Genomic DNA, 21,017 nt, shown 5'->3' on the forward strand with positions numbered 1-21,017 from the left:
GAAACACTCAGACACTTCTGCATTTATATTGTAGGTGTTTGGAGCGGGCAAGTCGCGCTATATGACCAAGTGCACCTTATTCGGATACGGGGTGCCACTACTGATAACGGCACTCGACGTTGGGATAGCAGTTGGCTATTTTGACAAGATCATTCCGACGAACATTTATGTTGAAGGTATAGGTTTAGGATGTCGAAGACCTAAGTTTTTACAACCTATTGCTTTCTGATATTTTTTTTTATTGCGGGGGTTTATATAAGGCATATTTGATGATGCGAGTCAAAACTATACAAATCAAATCTCGCGATCGTGTTGGTGTTTTTTCATCAACACGTGACCTGAAACCGCGTTTTCCTGCTTGCACTACTTATATTAGTGTTGTGATTTTAAGCTACTTCTTAAAAGTGAAAAGAAATTTTGAGAAATGTTTCACTCAGTTTTTTAGTGAATGCGTCATAGTATAACCTCAAAAAATAGCCTTATATCATGGTAGCGGATTATAATATCGAAATTACACATATTTGTAATTTTCTTTGTCATTATGCAGTATAGTCGAGGAGATAGAGTAACTACCTCTGTTTAACTGCCTAAAGTACGCGACCTCTCGATCAAATCTGATTTGAAGCTACGTCTAAGGATGGCGCTAACCCCTGAAAGATTCTGATTCGAACCTTTTTAAAGGGATCTATGTGACGGCAAACGTGAACTCATGACGTCACGTGACGTCATATTGCTAATTCAAATCTTACATTTTCGTAAAGTAATATATCAATACAATACGTATCGAATACTCAGGCCACATTATGCCACAATGTTGAAGTAAAATCTGACTTCGTTGGCATCATGAAACATATCAACTGGAACAATCGAATGACATGATATTTCCATAAAATCAATACTTTACTTCGCTTTGCCAGCAATTTCGTTGATGACTGGCAAGGTATTATAAGCTTACTCCTTGACGGTCTAAGCTAGACCGGACAGGCGGACAATGTATCTTTCGGGTCATGCTATGGCTACATTGATATTGATCAGGGTGAAATACCAACTTCTATAGTTATAGTATACACAGAGGTGGTTAGTAGGGCTCTTCAAATATGACTTTTTTTCTCAAATCGTACTGGCTACTTGATAAAATTGTTAGGTTACCTAATTTAAGCCTACACACAAAATTTCACCGATTCTTTGTTTATTTATTATAGTTGTGCTCACCGTAAATACTATTTTATTCAAATCCAAATTTTTCGACGGCAATAACTCCGCTTCCACTGGTTGGAATATAACCAAATTTGGTGAGCATCGTTTCTATAGACAGCCTTTCGTGGGGTGAACAGAAAATTTTCAATTTTTTTATTATTTATTTTTATATAATAAATAGAAACTTTCTTCTCCTGTAGCAAAGCGGTTACCGACTGGAATCGAACCTAATTTTGTGTGTAGGATTAAATTAGGTAACCTAACAATTTTATCTAGTAGCCAGTACGATTTGAGAACATTTTTGAAGAGCCCTAGTGGTTGGTAACGAAGTACTTCTACTTTTTCGAAGTACTCAAGTAGTTTTCCTCTACTTCTAGTACTTACTCAAGTAGATCGAAAATTTTCTACTTCTACTTCTACTTCGTAATATCTTGTGATCTACTTACTTACTTTTCGCTATTCTCAGTTTGTCAAGTAGAAGTAGTGTAACCCTCCAATTTGAAAGAGAAACTGGGGAATTCTCGGGCTGTTTTCACGGAGTTCTATAACTTTCAATTTAAGAAAATATAAGTCAAACCCAGAATTTCCTTCGCGCTTCACATCAAGTAAATATAGAGTTACAAATATGTTTTCACGAAAGTGAATATTATTTAGGTCAGACATGGGGTGATTACTTTACGAATGTAATCGATTGCGATTACGATTACTTGTGAATCCCGCTTTTACGATTACGATTAAGATTACAGCAAAATCAGGATGTAGTCGATTACGATTACGATTACATTTCAAAAGTAATCACGATTACTCACGATTACATTTGTTTTGCTCCTTAGAAGAAATTTCAGAAGTGATATTGGAATACAATATAAGGCTTGCGATGAAAAGGTCTAATGAGATAACAACTTTCCTTATAAATCATACGTTATTTGCTTGTTACGTCATAATGCACCTATTGCCCAACTCTATAAGGACTATTCGTCGCACCCAACGATTTGCATTCTTGCCAGGTCCGTAACTGCCACACCCTAAACTCCCAAATACGACCAGGGGCGAGCTCTAAGGAGACTCAAAAGTATTTCGTAAATCAACATAAGTATTTTCAAGACAGTTAATTAACATGAAAATTTTCTTCGGGCTTCCTGATTTAATGTCTCTAAATAGCTTGATTTTGAAATGCATACCTCTCCTACTCAAGAAAAAAGCATGCATAATTTATGGGAATGGGCATTTCGGTGGCGGTCATCACCCCGCCACGACACTCCAAAAGACGTATGCAATTTCGGCCAACACGCAACTCCACAAGTGTGCTACTAAATAATGACCTTGGCCAAAACCTTGGGTATGTGTCCATTGTCAGTATAGCCGCGGTCTGTGGACGTGACGAATAGTCCTGTCCTTCCAATCTGAGCCCCAACAATGGAAATGCTACCCGGGGCACTCACAGAGGAATGAAGACATGACAATTTATGCGTGCGTCTCAGGAAATTTTTCCTTTAGTCGGCTACGTTTGCGCAACTACAGTATCTTTTGATTATATAAACGACGTCAGGTCACGAATTAACAACATACAATAAAGTAATTATAACAACATACAAGATACTATAATTATGAATTACGTGTCCCAGTTCTACCGGTAAATCTGAATGAATAGCAATATAATGCAATTATACCAATATTATTGACGAAATTCAGTCATCAACTTGAAAACTGACCACCCTGTGGCGCCCCAATACCCAGGGTTGTAATGACTCGAGCCATGACTAGACTCGAGTTGCGATTTTTCGGTGACTAGACTTGACCCGAGTCATTTTTTCAAATGCGTAAATTGACTCCACTCGAGTCAATTTTTGCATTGACTCGACTTGTACTCGAGTCATTTTGACTTGAGACTATAACGGCCGCGACAGACATTCCATGTAACTTCGAAGAATAGTAAAGTTACCACATTATTTGTATTTCGTCCATCAGTCCTGATACTTGGAAATAGGGCCGTAAACTATGAAAACTGATGAAAATTACGATATTATGAATACGAGCCATTCTATATCACTCGAGCAGAGTTGAAAAAAGTGGGTTGAACCGGATTGATCTGAAAACTGATCTGTGAACATAACGACTTGGACTCGTACTCGAATCAAACACTATGACTCGGACTCGACCCTATACTAGCTGACTTGGACTTGGACTTGACTCGGGGGTAAATTGAAAATGCCTCGACTTGACTCGAGTCTAAACTATAAAAGTGAGATTGACTTGTGACTCGGAATATTGTGACTTGGTTACAACCCTACCAATACCAACGTTTGGAGTGGGCGACGAATTGCTGTTTTGGTCCTGATTGTACCTACAACACACGCTAACATGGCGTAGAAGCGAATGGCTATGGCGACACGCATAAATGTCGAGTGAAGAATTGCGAAATAACGATTGGCGCCCGTTTCAAGTAGAGTCCTAAGAGAATAAGGTAAAGAGAACTTAACATTCTACCTTCCACTTAATACAGATACTGCAAGCTGCCGTTACGAGAAACGGCAAAGAACGGCTCGGTTATGATCAGCGTTCCCTCCAAACTGCGCAAGTGCGCAAATGCGCATTGCTTAAACGGTCTCTGCGCACCGAAAATCTAAGTTGGGCACAAAAAATCCGAAGTGATGACCTTTTTTTTAGTCGTTACGCATTGTTGTTCAAGGGTCTGCGCAGTGAGTTGGTAAGTGTGCGCAGACTCGTCAAAATTAGAGGGAACATCGGTTATGATATATATCAGCAGCCATAGGCGCCGACTTTTATTTTTTTACGAGGTGGCGAAGTCTTGTGACGTTGTAATTGTTCCATATCGATGACGTCATCGTCGCCGCACGAAAACGCACTTTATTGCACGCCGCTGGTATACGTGCAGAGTTAAACGATTCGCGTGACGTTTTAATATCGACCCTGCACTCATTAATATCAAACCATGCAGACGAGTTATTAAATGGAATCTTATAACGGTACGATCATTTGAAGTGTAGCTGCGGCCTACACGACAACTCTCGAATACTTCAAGCAGACAATAATGATGATTACAAACGCGAAATCGCGCAGCCAATCAGTAATTGTCTCTTGCGGTTTCTTGCGTTGACCAACTCTCATCGCGGCAATTGTTTGATGATTAAAACCAGTGGCGGCTCGTCCTATAGGGCAACTGGGGCATTGCCCCACCTAAAATTCTGTTCAATAACAATTTAACCATTTATAGACGCACAGCAATCAATATATACCGAGATCACAGCGAAACCCGCGTTCTTCTTGTGCTTTCGCTTGCAAACGCCCATACATAGCGAAGTCTCTGCGAAAATCGAATTCTCTTCTGTGTTTTCGCTTTGTGAATGCCTAGCCGGGGCTTGCCCCGGTAGCGCTCATAACAAGCTTTCACTATCTATTCTCTCAAAGCCGCGCACAATAAAGAAACGGTGATTTACTCTCTCCTATTCGTAAAATGGCCGAGCAACCGGGGCAAATATGCCTACTCGCCCCTAAGGTGTGATGTAACAATCGTATCTATATCTGAACTCGGTTACCGTAATATGCGTTGAGTCGACCTTTGCTGGTATAGGTCGATTTTGACGGTGTTTCGCACCATGATAATTCTTGAAACTTGGTATGATATGTCGTGAAGGTAGTATTTAACACTGCTCCAAGTTTCAGGCTTGCTACTTAAAGATAATGGTAGTAATTCCGTTTCCGAAGTTCAGTGTGTGCTGATCTATCATGTACATAGTACAGCAAACGGATTTTACTCAAAAGCCGGTATTGGTCTCCATTGATTTTGACGATGTTCTATACCGAGATCGGTCATGACATTTGGCACGGTAAGTGTTAGTATCGACCGATGTAACAAGTTTTAAGTTTGTCACTGAACTATGTGGGTGGTAATTTCGTTTCCAAAGTCGAGTAAGAGCTGACTCTTCATTTATCGCCAACAAATTTACGCAAAAGCCGTTATTGGTCTCTATTGATTTTAACGATGTTCCATACCTAGATCTGTCATGAGCTTTCACACGGTATGTCTTGATTTTAGTATCGAACGCGGTGCCAGGTGCAGTTATTTCGTTTTCGAGGTCGAGTATGGTAGAGATGCGCGCTGATCTGATACTTAGCCTACCTACGTCATTGCGGATCTCACGCAAAAGCCGGTGTCGGTCTGTGCTAATCTATAGTCTGCGTTCCATAACGAGATCGGTGATGATATTTCCAATGGTATATCGCGATGATCGCATGAAACAGCTAACCAAGATTCTCGGTTTGCATTCAAGTATTCGCATAATTTTATGTTCGCCAATGTCCATTTCACTGTGAAATTGTGGCCTTCAAACCATTTGCTTACAATCCCCTGTCAATTGCGATAGCTATTTCATTTTCGATGTCGGCTAACAGCTGATCATTCGATCAGCCTATTCCTCGATCTATTTTACTCAAAGTTCGGTGTTCGTCTGTTTGCATTGATTTTGACAGTGTACCATACCGGAATGGGTTATGAGATTGCGTATGCTACTTCTCGATGATTTCTTGTAACAGTATACTAAGTTACGACTTTTATTCATGTATTTATATATTAATATATTTTCCAACGGCGATTTCGCAGCAGACTTATAGACAGTAAGCCGTATGTGTTGTGTCACAGTCTCCAGTTTCAAGGCCAAAATGTCCTACGTTGTTCCGAGACCGAAGTTCCGAGGCTGCTGTCCTTAGTTCTTCAAAGACCATTCAAATTGATGTTCTGGATTCAATATGACAGGCCCAATCTATGAGATAACAATTGCGTATGTGTCCGAACTCGTTGACCTTTCCAGTTAGGCTTACGCAATCTCTCGAGTTCTAGTCATTGGAATTAGTCAGGTCAAGTCAAGTGCGAACATGAATCGTATTGAATCTTTATTCCGTACGTAGTTTACGCAGTTGCCTTTAGAGCGAAAATGAGAGGTCTAGAAGTTGTCCAGTCTATTGATCCAATCGTACGCCGGGTGCCTCCGCTTTGGTTGCCTATTATCACCTGGTCGTAACCAGAGATGGCCACAGTCCGGTTCAGGAGCAGGAGCAGGATTTCAATGTTTTTTTACCTGGCCGGACTGGATCCGGATTTCGAATTTGGGGTGACGGTCGGATTTTAGGGTCTATCGATTTGCGTAATCTATAACTCTACCACGAAATCAAAACGCATGCTACTAAGGATGACCTGATACTTGATTCGTGGCATAGGGACGATTCTTAGTTCACGTACATTTTGTAAAATAATCCTTTGATTAAAAATAAATGAATAAAACATTTGTTACCACACTTCAAGTCACGGCTCACCGGCAAACCTCTCGCGGCACCTACGTTAAAATCACTGTTGTCGGGAAATTCATGTGACCATCATAAAGTTACTTTTTTACGTTGGAAAACGCCATTGTGACGTCATGTTGATAAAAGTCGCTCGCAGCCCTTGCCCCACCACCCGATATTGTCACGAGCCGCCACTGATTAAAACATTGGTGCATTTCCCGATTTAAGTTCGCGAGGCATTTCGGGAGTACATCGGTCAATTCGTAAATTCAATCTGCATGTCGACGGCCGCCAACGCATACCGATTGAATTACGTGTTGACAGCCGCACAATTTCGTCTACGGCCGCGGGTTGGCCACCCTGGGCTAGAATTAATTCCACTTCCGGACGCATGCCGCGATCGTATCAATAGAAATCCACTGTCTATCTAATGCCTAACAGTTTAATATTCGATAATGTTGTTCTCGATACGAGTACATCCAGCAATCAAGTTTATCGGAATGTAGAAGGTTCCCTGTTCAAACGAATCGAATAAAATAAGAATTTGTGCAACCCATATTCTTGTGATGCATCACATTAATAACGAAAGGAACACTGAAAAATGACTTTGTGCGACAATTTCGGAGTGCGAATGTATCAAGTGGATAACAAGGAATATGGATGATGGCAAATGAGAAAGCGTGAAATCTAATCAGTATCGCCACGAATCGATTTTGAGTGTGACGCCGTATTGAGTAGCTTTCGTCGCGACAATTGTTTTCTCATTATATCGGTGTTTAGGCTGTATTGCTGTATTGCTGCATTTCCCGATTAATGCCACTGGCAAAGCCTTGTTAGAGAAACGAATTTGCGCAGAAATGAATTTCAATTTGCAGGAACACACCAACACACCCTCCAATTTCGCGCTACGATTACCTATCACGAAGCTAGCTATAGCCCATGAATGGTTTTGTAAACGAATATGGGTGCACATAATTTAGATTTCAGAAAAGCAGAACTTATATTTGGGCGCCTGGTCGGCAAAGGAGATCTAGGATGGTGCTTCTCAGCACACGCTAGACGTGCAGCCAGTCGAATAATTAGGGGGATTTGGATTTTCTTCAAATTTATCAATATAGCATCAATTCAATTCGGGTCAAGTACATGTGTAAATGGCGATCATTCAATCTCTTTGTATCGACGATTTTAGGCGTATGATAAGCTTGCCAAAGAGTCCGGGAGTGCTGTCAATCAACGAGTCACTGATCTCTGGTGAACAATTAAATACGCGCGCGTATTACGCAGTCCCGGCTACAGTTTTCGCAAATCAAAATGTCCCAACTTCACTGCACGATTTCAAACCTTTGTCGTATTTCAGAACTCGAGACATGATACACATCTTCTGGTCGTTACGTTCAAGTATTAGCGGGAATCAATTTCGCACGTTTAAGTCTGTTTGTAGCGATTCGATGTTATTCAGTTTAGGGAAGTCGCTTTTTAATCAATATGACATAAAACAATGACTAATAGCGTAAACTCGACCGCATTGTCTCGAAACCAGCGAGCGATAGGAGCCAAAGCATGCTAGGCCCGAGACGCGATAGTTAGGGGCTTAGGCCATAGGCAAGCAATGATATGTTTCACTCCAGGCCTATTGCAGATGTTATTGTGTAGGCCAGCGATGATATCGTGCCCACCAGGCCGAAGCCGCCAATGCAGATTCGATTGCGCAGTTAAGCGATGATAGAGTGTGAACTGGGCCTATTGCAGACGCGCTTGTTGAAGTCTGCGGAACCAGGCTTGATCGAGACGCGATAAATCAGGCTAGCGACGATTGCCACGCGCACGGGAATGAATGACCTAATTTCGCGACCATGTCAGCGGGAGATCATCACAGATTCGTCTCGCTAATTGACTACAAATTTCTCGCAAATCCGACCGCGGAACACTGATTACACAATTATTGAATTGCAACTGAATATTAGAGTTAGAATGATAATTTCAAAATGACGGGGTTTCGCATTTCAAATAAGGAAGTTAGACCCCCGAAACTCCCGTGGCTACGCGCCTGGCACTCGTGCGTATCGAAATCGAAGACGTCTCTAACGAGGTCGCATCGATTCGCCTTATTACTAATTACTGGTCACAAATCACTTAGACGTTTGAGCATTTTGTACGAGGTGGCCGCCACCTCGTAAATATGGTCACGAGGTGGCTGCGCCACCTCGTAACCTCGTAAGTCGGCGCCTATGTCAGCAGCTGTTGATTGCAACCATCGTAATGTTTTATTTGACGTATACAAAATTTCAAATCTTTGTGTCCGGTGTACGTACAATACATACGTATACTACATGGATAGGCCTACTGCTCGCCAAGCAGCTACGGTCAAACTGCGTTTAACTAAGCATAAGCAAACATAAATACATAAGTTACTATTTGAAACTAGGCGGAGTGGTGATTATCATCTTTCTGCGAGGTAGTGGCCTCTAGAGTGTATTGAGTGTCTAGACTCTAGAGCAGGGGTGGGCAAACTACGGCCCGCGGGCCGCATGCGGCCCTCCACACCGTTTTGTGCGGCCCGCGAGAGTCTACAGAGACTTTTCAAAAATATTGATAAATTGCGTACTAAAAATCGAATTAATGCAGACACTTGATTAACTTTTTATTAGTATATTTTACCATGATAATTCAAAAACAGTGGTTCTGAAACTGGTGGGCGCGCACCCCTTAGCGGCGTGAAAGCACCTGAAGGGGCCGCGATACTGATCTCGAATGAAAAAATTTTTCGCGCTCTGCGCGATTTACATCCAATTCGTAGTTATTGTTCTGTATTTAGTCTGAATTAAATATTTTAAAATCTCTCATTTACAGTCGTAACCTTCCATGCCATCAAACTACCAGTTATGTTTGCTAGCATCCTGGTTGCGTTTTGTGATATGACGATAAGGGGGCGCGAAATCTTTCACCTTCATAAGGGGGAGGGGTCGTGTCTTAGAAAGTTTGAGAACCACTGGTCTAAGGTAAATACCTAATATCATAGCGGGATAGCTGCAACGAGATTGGCATAATTTGGATCACGAGTGGGATTTCAGATTGGTCACTCATCCCTTTCTAATTATTTCAGTGATGTGCCTATAAAAGCGATACGGGCGTGTCTTAGGTAGATTAGTTGTCTGTATGCGTAGAATTGAGCTATTTATATTTTATCTACACATAGTAGAAGCGGGTTTGAAGCTAACACGGTTATGATGCTGTCAGCATTGTGTATCCTGGAACTGCACCAAAAGTGGAATTTGTAAATCTATGAACAAATCGCTGCTCACAGATTTAAATTTAAATCCTGTTCTAAGAATCGGGCTTACCGACTTTCATCTCTGTATAGTTTTGACAAATTGGTGATTAAGGTTCGCCAGCCTATGAAATCTCGCCAATATAGTACTACATATATATATATGTTTCTGGCGCGTGTACGATGTCATCAAAGCAATGCTTGGTTTGTTTTAAATATGCATATATCGGCTATTATCTCCATGTCCTCACTATATAAATTGCGTTATATTGCGTTTTGGTTTATAATCCCAGTTTTATATAGTGCGGCCCGCAAATGGATTCAGATGTTGAATGCGGCCCGCGAGCTCAAAAGTTTGCCCACCCCTGCTCTAGAGTGTCTTAACATGGAAAAGTGGGCTATGACTTTTTGAGCGTTCTGTCTGTTTTAGCAGGCCACCGTTAAAACTGTCTCGACAAAAGACATAAAAAGATATTTTCCGCTTTTCTGATGTAGTATTGGCATTTCTCGTTCAATTCGCAGCATCATTACGTAGATTTAAGTTTAAGCTTAAATTTAAAAGCATGTTTAGCATCGCCGTCTATTTTCCTAAAATGCAATTACACTATATGGCATTTTTACGTTACGCCATATTTTTTTATCATCGTATACGAATCACGCAAAGTGTCAACATCGTATTAATACAACTTCTCCGTATTGCTCTTCGACTAAACTAAAGGCCGTCATATGAGTGGGGGAACATGCCATGACATTTTCGAAAACGGGATGTTCGAGTAAACAAAAGATTAGTATCTCATTTCCATACCAAAGCTATCATTTGCATCTCATGATGCGGCCGAATGCTCATGCTGTCGGAAATTTATACCTTCTGGGACGCATCAATATGCATTGTACATGAAGCTCTCTGCACCTTCCGCATAGCTCAATTTGCAGCTTATGAAAGTCCATGCGAACGTATTTATGACCGTTTTCATAACTGCTTACTTACTTGAGTAGATTTAAAGCCAGCAAATTCTACTTCTACTTCAAGTAGTTTTAGGTTGCTAATGAAAGAAGTACTTCTACTCGTACTTGAGTAGCTTTCTTGACTACTTTGACCACCTCTGTGTATACATCAGTGGCTCGGTTCGGTTTAATAGCAAGTTTTATCAGTTCAATACACCACAAAATTGCGATACAATGAAAAGATGGTTCGCAACCCTTTTCGACCAATCGCCCCCTTATCAACATCGACACAAATTTTCACTCCCCCCCCAATATTTACGGCTCCGAAAAATAGGACATATAATCGGGAAAATTATTCACCCAAGTCAGATCGTTGGAGAATTAACTTACGAAAGTCCATTTTTTCGGGGTGGTCGGAGCTCCGAAAATCGGTTTGCGCGTCTACTTTGTATTGAGTTGACCTTTTTTTCGCGTTATATGAGTATAAGCCGTCTTCACGTGCATTTTTGACAGTGTTAAATAAATATATCTCACTGGACGTTCTGACATTGTCGCCTCCCATCTCCTTCTTCGATATTTTCGCCCCCTTGTTTCTCAAGATCACCCCCTCGGGGTCGATATCGCCCACGTTCGAAACCACTAGTATATATAATGGCGTGAAAGTTTTACTATATATAAAGGTTCACAGTGTAGGTAGAACCTACCAAGGTACGTTTGCGAACGCGAACCTCCAAATTTCTGAGGTTCACACACCGAATGCGAACGTGAACCTCATGTTCACACCATCCCTGCTATACGTACGTTCCTGACCCTGATTTCCACTTCCAATTGAAATAGTTTTAAAAAAATGTAAGTGATCACTTTCAGTTGTAATTAGTAGAACCATATGGTATTACTACTATTCATACCAACTCTAACCATAGTCAAAAGTATACTTTGACCACACCTGCTTGTAACAATGCTGCGTCCTAACACGTGCGCGTCCTTACTTCCGATAAGCGGTGATGCGGAGTTATGATGATGGTATAAATTTCAGGCGATAACCATCACAGACTGGACAACGTAACGTGCCGCCCATCAGCCTACGTTTCGGAGAACATCTGCTGGATCCACAGTTACTCTCTTTACATGGGCTTCCTCGTCCCCGTCGCGATTATGCTTGCGTTCAATGTCTTCGTATACAGCATGGTGTTAAGAACACTTTATCGGAGAGGAAAATCGGTAATTACAGCGTGCGCAACTATATACGCCGCTACCACTCGTGACGTTGAAGCAGTATTTCCATCAGCAATTTAACAATTCGAGTGTATAGATTCTCTAGTTTCCCCCTTCACAGATGGTAACAGTCAAATTCTGTCATGGGATATGTGACTTTTACCAACAATTCACTCTCAGCAGTAATCAGCTGAAGCGGGATAAAGTTCTAGCTTCAACCGTGACTTTGCATTGCAGCCATTGTTTCCAATCAGTTATGAAATTATTAGCCCATCAGACTTGGGCAGCTAGATTTTTCTTGTTGTCTAACTACATCGAAACGCAGGTAATTTAAATGCGTCCATGCTCTGATTGTAATTCTAACCTAACCTAAATGCTACAGGAGAACGCAACCAAAAGAGCCAAGCTTGGCGTACAGACATTTTCCAGAGAATGAATTCTGGTTTGACATGAGCTGAGCGTGATTTCTGTTGCTTGTCTTTCTGATTGGAATTTAATTTTCTTTTCAAGTTTTTCCGAATTCATCAATTCTAATTCAAGTCTAATTTGGGTGGAAACTGCAGCTAGGCTGTAATTCTAATTATAATATTATTGAAAAAATTGAAAATTTGTCCAACTCTGCTTCCTATTAAAATATGTCGCCGCCTTTTCATTGTACAATTTCAATAATCAAAATTATTGCTCACTCATAGTAGAGACTTGGATACCAAAATCCGAATTCTGCCCAGTTGCAATGGATGATGGACGATTGATATATGCCAGGGGCGGGCAACTTCTCAGGTCGGCGGGCCGGATATGGGAAAGTGAAGTACTAGGCGGGACGGATTACAAAATATATACATTAATCGCGTATTCATCCACCTATACAAGGAATAAATCGTATTTCATGCATACTTTAAGTTTAAAGCATAGGCACCATAAACAGTATTTAATAAATTTAATAACAGTAGCTGTTGAAGTCACTCAGACATCTGAGGTCGGTCAAAGTTGTCAACAAGTTATTTGAATTCTGGCTGCATGTCGTATGTGGAAACCCTTAGTAAAGACTGCACGTGAGCATCAGTTATATTGGAACGCAGCCTTGTCTCGTTACTGTTCATGGTAGGAAATATATGTGCACCCGAACAGAGCAAGTAGTTATGTGTCCAGGTTAGCAAACTTGGATTCATTCTGTGACGATTAAATTTTGTCAATAATTTCAGAATAGAATTTCACTTACAGGGTGGAAACTCTATGCGGGTCGGTCAGAATCCCTTCGTGGGCCGGATCCGGGCCGTATGTTGCCCGTCCCTGATATGTGCGGACTGTGGACAGCTCATCCAAAACACTTATATGTTTCAGGTGCAATCCTCTGCAAAGAAGACAAGTGTCAAAGACAATTTTTTCATAAGTGTAACGCTGATTGCAAGTACCGGTATTGCCTGGGTGTTCGGATATTTAATGCTTCTATCAAAAGATGCAACCTATCTCACAGTCATGAGCTGGGTTTTTGCCATTTTGAACACTATTCAGGTTAGTCAGTCGTTGTTTTTTGTTTCACCCACGCCGTGTAATGTTAAAACGTGAATCGTACAAACCTTGAAAATCTCTTTCGAAGAACAATACCGAATGTACGCCAGGTCATAACTGCGGCATCCCAAACAGTCAATGTCCGAGGCCTATGTTCAAGGCGGTCCCAAAAGTGTTGTGCTGATCGACCATGACTTCATCATTATGGTGAAAGTCGACACGGGAACTGTAACACAGTATTCGTTTCGAGCCACCCTGGTTCCTAATCTCTGATTTCTTATGCCCAGGGTTGCCATGCCGTCCTTATTTCTAAGATTTGTCCTTATTTTGAAGGGCCACGTCTTAGAAAACTCAACTGTCCTTATTTTGTCTTATTTTCAACCACCACAGATCTTTACAGAGCGTTTTCCTCTGGTATCTGTGTTGCATAATATTCTCAAATTATGCTTTTGCGTCGAGATTTCATGACATCATAAATCTCTCGTGACGTACACACCACAAGATTTGAATTCCAAGTAGTGAGATAGCTATAGGGCAGTGAGTGGTGGTATAGCAGTTTCGTCTGTACCCAGCTGCCACAGCGGACGTCATTTTAGCAGTAAACAGCAGTACCAGGTACCTGCTGATTGGTCTACAGCAGAATAGGCTCAAGCTGTGGGAAAGGCAACATTTATTGCGTAGTGAAAAAATGCGCAGTGCATTCGACACATTGGTTAAACAGTTAAAGCTATGAATCATTGATAAATGTATCTAAATTATGTTGCACTTGCGCATATAGTTTTAGCTAATAGTAAGGCGAAATCTGATTACTTGAAATGAGCAGACGTAAAAACGTTTTTAGTGACGATTTTGAGAGAGAATTCAAAGGTGTCAATGAAGCTTGAAGGGCGAGTGTTTCGCACATTGCAATATCTGCAATTGTGACATTAACTTGGACGCCATAGGAGAGACCGCTATTTCAACTCACATTGGTACCCCAAAACACAAGAAGTGTGTCATGATGATCAATTTGAGCCAGTCGATGTGTAATTTTTCCACAATTCGATCAGCACTAACGACCACAGACTACAAGGCACCTGCTGCACAAGGGTACCTGGGCATTCCATACTATCAAACACTAGCAATCATTCCTCGCCAACGATTGTACATCGCAATTGTTCAAAGCAATATTCCCCGCTTCCAACATCGTAAATAAGTTTTTTTCGGCCAGGACCAAGACTATAAGCATTGTTACTAAAGTTCCTGCTCCATACGTCAAAAAGGGATTTTGTCTAAACTTGGTGTACGGCCTTTTCCGTCTTGATTGACACCTCTAATCACAACGAGGTGAAGAAGTTTGGTTTATCACTCTATGGGGGCCAAAGACTATAAACCAAACGTTTTTTTTTGGGGGGGGGGGCGGGCTGACGAAGTGCTGTTTTGGCCCTGAGTAAAGTTAAACCTTGACCTGAGCTGTCGTGAGAACCAGGAAGCACTTTCGAATAACAAGGAGTTGCTGAAGCAGATTGTTTCTGGCGAAAAGTACGGAATTTGATATGCCCCGGCTCGTATAAATACAAAGTATGTACAAAAACGCCTTTTCATGCTGATATAATTTTTCCACTGTCCTTATTTTTGGGTCCACGTCGATGGTAACCCTGCTTATACCCCATTTACGTGGTTACGCATAAGGGAGTGAGCAGCTAATCGGTGGTCTCTCTCTCCTGTCAAAGATACAGGATTTTGATTTTTCCATCGTTTTTACAGGGCTTGGTGATATTCCTGAGTACTTGCGTTCGTAATGAGACGATGCGCAACATCTGGCTACAGCCACTGTTGAGATGCTGCGGCAGAGACAGCAAATATAAGCTGGAGTCCACTTCGAAGTCTTCTTCGGAAAATACATATTCGACGGCCACGAGGGGAACATCGGTGCAATCGACTACTAAGCCTCTGGCTTCAGAAAGCAACATGTAACAGGGACAGAAGGCTCGATAACATGTGTAGTGTTATGATGTCACACCGAGAGACCATTATGCAGTGAATTTCCTTGGTGTTGACGCATGGGTAGACATTGAATTTTACGGGCCAGCCGAACGCACTGATGTGTCCGTCGTTGTACTTTCGTCGTGATTAATCCTCACGGTATTGAAAATATATAATCATTAGATTTCTTGCTACGAATTATGACATTCTTCCAGCAGTACACTGTATTTTTCCTAGTAGAGTATATCAATGATTTCACGGATGTTGACGGTGAATCAGTGAATACTAGGCAGTAGGCAAGGTCATGATGACAAGTCAAGACCGTTATGTTCTAGAGAACGCTCCAAGTAATTATGTCCATATTGTGGCGATTATTGTAATCCGATTTAAAGATTATAGTAGGATTGAACGCACCTCATATTTTCCCGATTCTCTAACCTGTATGTAACCATCGGGGGCTGTGCAGTTCCAGAATTTAAATTCGGATTCGGAAGCGGGGCTGTATATTATATAGTGATTCTTACCAGATTCAGTAATTAATTTTTTGTGATTTAATGTCATGATTAATTAATTTGGTAATATATAATTGAATTATTACCTAATTCGTGATCAAACTTTATCACCTGCGATCAATGATAAAATATATAAAAAATGGTTGGTTATAACTGAGATGCAGACTACATGTCGGAATTGCGTTCTTCTGGATGTGCTCTCATCATGAGGTTTATTGCAATGGTACTGTTATGTAATGATGTAAATATGATACGATTATATCTATAACCCTGTAAAGTCTCTCGTTTGCATAGTTAACTAGTTTGATGTATTAGTAATAAGTATGCATTGCACAAAGTCACAGTCAGTTTACCAGTGGATTTTTCCACGATGCACTTTCCTTCGCATATGGCGGTGTACATTGTGTTGTGTAGGGTGTAGGTGTGTGTGACACATTTTGTTACATAATTTTATTATACCGTTTCATCATTTTTCCTTGTAATTAGATTCCCATGTTTGAAATATAAGGTTCGAAGCGAATATGAGTAGGAGCATTTGATTTATGAGAAATTGTCACCGCGAAACATACGTTTGTGTGATCGGCACTGAGGAAATATGAGATATCAGACATTCGATTCGATCTGATGTGTTGGTTGAGAATTTATAATGCATACGTTTTTCAAAGGCCTATATCTATATTGGTGACATCCTCGCCTTGCCGCTTCCGAAAGTAATTTTGACTGTTGCAGCAATATCGTGCTACCCAGCATAATGCAGTACTGGTAAATGCTTTCACTGGTAGCCTATACTTAATATACGAAAAGCATTTTATCTAAAACATATCAATCATATTAATGGAAAACAATTAGTAATAGGTACGAGTGATGACCAAATATTTGTTTTAGAAGCAGTTTAGCACTTTTGGTAGGTACCAGGAGTCAGGACCAGCACACACTATCGCGTTGCTGTGCTGTCCATATGATCCCACATCTACCTGCGTTCATCCTTTTGTAAAGTTCTCCGAAGTATAAACAGGGGCAATCTTGCAGTTAAGTATATTGCTTAAAAGTACCAAATTTATTGATTTACCTTATATCCAGATGGTCATACAATATCGTAGTAGATCTAATAAGATCGTTCAAGACCAAACAAGATTGGTAAGCACAGTAATTAACGTTCGGTGGGCCGGGCACTATTTTGATACGCAGAACGCCACATGACCTAGGGTTGCTTTTAAAACAAAAATCAATTTAAAACAATCATGTTTAAAACAAAGCCCTTGTTTTTCATTGTTTTATATTTTTTACGCCATGACATTACCAATTGAAAACATAGGGTTAATATAGCTCCTTTGACGAAATATATACGTTCTATAGCTGTTGAACCGACTATTTTGAGTGTTTCAACCATCCCATATCGCATACGTCGGCTATATTGGATGGTAATCGTCCGAACATACAACATGTTTTTTGGAAAGTATTTACACAATTATAGCATAATTTTACAACTTAAAGAAAAAACTATTTTGTTTTTTTAAAAGCCTGTGAAAACAGTGTTTCAAACAACCATTTGTTTTAAATGCAACCCTAGCCATATCCAGAATATCGCCTCAGGCATGGCCGTTGTTGTTTTGATATTCATCGTGTTTCAATATCGTGTTTCAACAATGGTTAATAGTCCGAGGGGGATTCGTAAATCGTAATTAGCAATCTGTTATAAATCAGGTAGTGATTACTAGGGCCATTTTTATATGACCTTAAAAAATCAATTATATGACTTTATTTTTGGGAAAATATGACTTTATATGACTTTATGCGAAAATCGTGTATTTTTACATGTAACCAACGTCGCTCATGGAACTGAAGAGTAAAACATGAACAACATAACAGTAATACGCATCGATTTTTATTTTAAACCACTTTGTCAACTTAAACTTAAACAACTCTGTCAACAAAAGGAGTTCGTGTACCACCTAAAAATAGTACATTGAACGCTCTCTCCTTCATGCTGGTGACGTCATATTTTGTGATACGATTGTTGATCCAATTCTCTACTAGTTGCTGACGATTACCCCTGACGAGTGTCGGCCGAAAATATTCGGGTTCATTTCAATATGAATATACTATTCAATTTCCATTTTCAGTATCAAGTTTGAAATATTGTTGTAGCGGAGGCATATTTCTGTTGAAATATTGTTGTAGTGGAGGCATAATTCTGTTAACTCGTCAACTTTGGATCGTTCACTGACTCTTTGACGCTCCTTGAGCTTCCCATGCGTTGAAATGACGTCCCATTTCAGTGCACAGAAGTAAAACAGATTGTGTAGCAACACAATGCAATGTGTGACCTCATAATGCAATATGTGACCTCGTAGGTCTGCGACTGTAATGTTATGTAGGCTAACCTTACAGTTTGCCTTCGTTCAATCAGAAATTGCCCTACTTTCTTAGTGCGTAATTGCTTCAATTGGCACTTTTTATTTAAAGTATACAACAATATGACTTTATAACTCAAATATGACCTAACCAGTAAAATATGACTTTATATGACTTTATAACTTTCTTAATATACCCCATATGGATGCGGTTTATGCGTTAAAATTGATTTCACGACCTACTGATGCATAGAAAAAAATATGACTTTAATGACTTTAAATGGCCCTAGTGATTACCTTAACACGAATACAAGTTTGGAAATTTGTCACATGTGGAATATACCTAGATGTGGTTAAAGTAGTCAACAAAGTTACTCAGGTAGAAGTAAAGTAGTGACGTGATATTCAACGCGAGTAAGAATAGAAGTAGTACTGTCCTGAACGGTTCCAAACTCCAAATTAGAATATCCTTGCCACTCGGGTAAGTAAGAAGTTTTGGAAATGTTTTTACTGCACCCTCATTGACCGCCAAACTGGAATCTTATACACGAGGATGGTGCTGATAGCTTAGTAAGCAGACTTGAACAAACTACCCATTTAGTTAGTTGATGGTCAACTGACTAACGGTTTTTTGAATAGGTTCAGTTGTGGATTTTGAAAAGTAAGTAGATCTAGTTCTAGTTCTAATTGCATATTTGAAAAATGTATTATAGCTGCCGAACAACGAACAACACGTTTCGTCGTTTGTGTGAATCTTGATACTGATGTACTGTTGAATGATGTTTGTGCAGCCATTGCTAGCTCAGAACCATCACTTAGGGTTACCATACGTCCTCTTTTAAGAGGATTTGTCCTCTTTTTTGACTTTTTTGAAAGTGTCCTCGGAGGACGGCCTCTTGTCCTCTTTTTTGAGATTTTTTCCTCTTTTTTGAAAATTTAGGTCAGATTTAGAGGAAATTGCGAGTGATATGCCGCAAATTAGCGCAGAAGTGAAGCTTCGGTGGGTATTTCGGAGGGAAAAGCGGGGATTTTAGCTCTGAGCGAAAAGAAGACCTTTTTTTTAGTCATCTACCTGGCAATGTGGAGAGAAAAACGTTATTTTGAGCTATGAGCGGAAGTGATGACCTTTTTTTTTTAGTCAACCGATCACGAAGTGAGAAAAATTTATTATAAATTTCTGAAAAAATGTCCTCTTTTTACATTTCCAAAATATAGTAAGCCTACCATCACTACTAGCAGTGGCGTAGCCAGTGGGTAGATTTTTGGGTCGAAATCTTTCTCTCATGTCAAACTCAAAACCACGTCCTTGTGAAATGTAATTTTTTTGTTTGATATTTCCGATAAAATAAAAATTAATGTGTTGCCCGGGAGAATGAAATTCAGTTCAGTACGGTTCATGACATTTAATGACTTGGAAACTCCTTTTCCAGAGGTGGGCAATTATTCTTTTGAGAATGAGAAGCAGGAAATACGTTGGCAGGCCAAGTCAAAAGTTTGTAGGGCTACTCTATTGTGTGGCGCATTAATTTGTAATTATTTCTAAATTGAAATCACTGAATAACGTTGTTTACACATGCTTCTGAGTGGATTTGCTAATATTAGGCAATTGGAAAGTTAGAGTTAATGTACAAAAACAAGAAACATTGCTAACTGTTGCAGACACGTCATTCTATTAAGACACCAAAATGTATGGGATACGCTTGGACACTATACATCCCGAGCGGTGTGAGCGGTGTGAGCGGTGTGAGCGGTGCTTGCTTGGTGAAATAGCCTTGTTGTTTTGGTGGTTTCGCTGGCAGGTTTTCCGAAATTCGCCTTCTCGCATCCTCATCCGAGTGACTGCGTGTTTATGCTATAATGAACCCATGTTATATAGAATTTATTTGGAATCTAGATTACTCATACCACGAACGAAACCGCAACCGCGGTACATGAATATAAACATTAGGCAGCCTTCAAAGTAAACCCACTTCCGGTACAATTTATACAGCCCATGGTTTTAATTATAGTACTCATTCAAATGTATAGTTCAAAATTCCAAGCAACTTTTCGCGGCCAGGATTTGACTCGCGGGCCGGATTTGACCCACGGGCCGTAAAATTCTCAGTGGCGCCCTATGCTAATCTGTAAGCCTTCGAACTCCGAATTTTCAGTAAGTCACAAAAACAAAAATATCCCACATTACACGTCTAACTGCATATTTAATACACTATCAGTACTTACATTGTGCGGCCGGAAATACCAGCCAAGAACCACTGATCTAGCTAGTTGTATATAGTATGTGGCGGATTTTAAAAGGTCGTTAGTTCTAGTTCTAGTTGCAGGTTTTGAAAAGTGGGTGGTTCTAGTTCGAGTTGTCATGTCGTCGTGTGTCATGTGTACGATTCCCGACGTGGCAATTTCACTTTTTCACTAAAACGTGTTTACATCACCGCGAAGTGAGAATTATGTAAGTATGTCTGGCAGGTTACGCAGTTTGGAACGAGAAACCGTACCGGTAAGGGTAAGGTACTTACTTACAAAGCTCCAACATTCGAAGAGATATTCCGTCGTACAAGATGATATGGCAGCCGATCGGATGGGTAGGCTACGATAGGAGTTGTACGCATATGCCGCATACACAGTCCAAGGCACTGCTGATAGCTATTTGTACAGGTAATACGTTCATCTATTCAATAAATAAACAAACAAACAAATATTTCAACAGTCAAATGCGGCATCGTAGCGACAAATTTTTCTGCGATTTCCAAG

At 40.4% G+C, this 21,017-nt stretch overlaps 1 protein-coding gene across 1 annotated transcript in view; it reads left to right on the forward strand.

Moving 5' to 3' along the window:
• Positions 1-16,432, forward strand: part of LOC145440180 (uncharacterized) — a 31,271-nt gene extending 14,839 nt beyond the window's left edge. Inside the window, exons 15-18 of the mRNA XM_080317757.1 lie at positions 35-176; positions 11,748-11,932; positions 13,268-13,438; positions 15,182-16,432. Coding sequence (XP_080173883.1) covers positions 35-176; positions 11,748-11,932; positions 13,268-13,438; positions 15,182-15,391 — 708 coding nt within the window. The 3' untranslated portion in view covers positions 15,392-16,432. The remainder of the gene's footprint in view (positions 1-34; positions 177-11,747; positions 11,933-13,267; positions 13,439-15,181) is intronic.
• The last annotated feature ends 4,585 nt before the right edge of the window (positions 16,433-21,017 follow it).

This window comes from Botryllus schlosseri, chromosome 6, assembly GCF_051294905.1.
Source record: "Botryllus schlosseri isolate E-star chromosome 6, Bs_hap1, whole genome shotgun sequence".
NCBI classification, from domain to species: domain Eukaryota; kingdom Metazoa; phylum Chordata; class Ascidiacea; order Stolidobranchia; family Styelidae; genus Botryllus; species Botryllus schlosseri.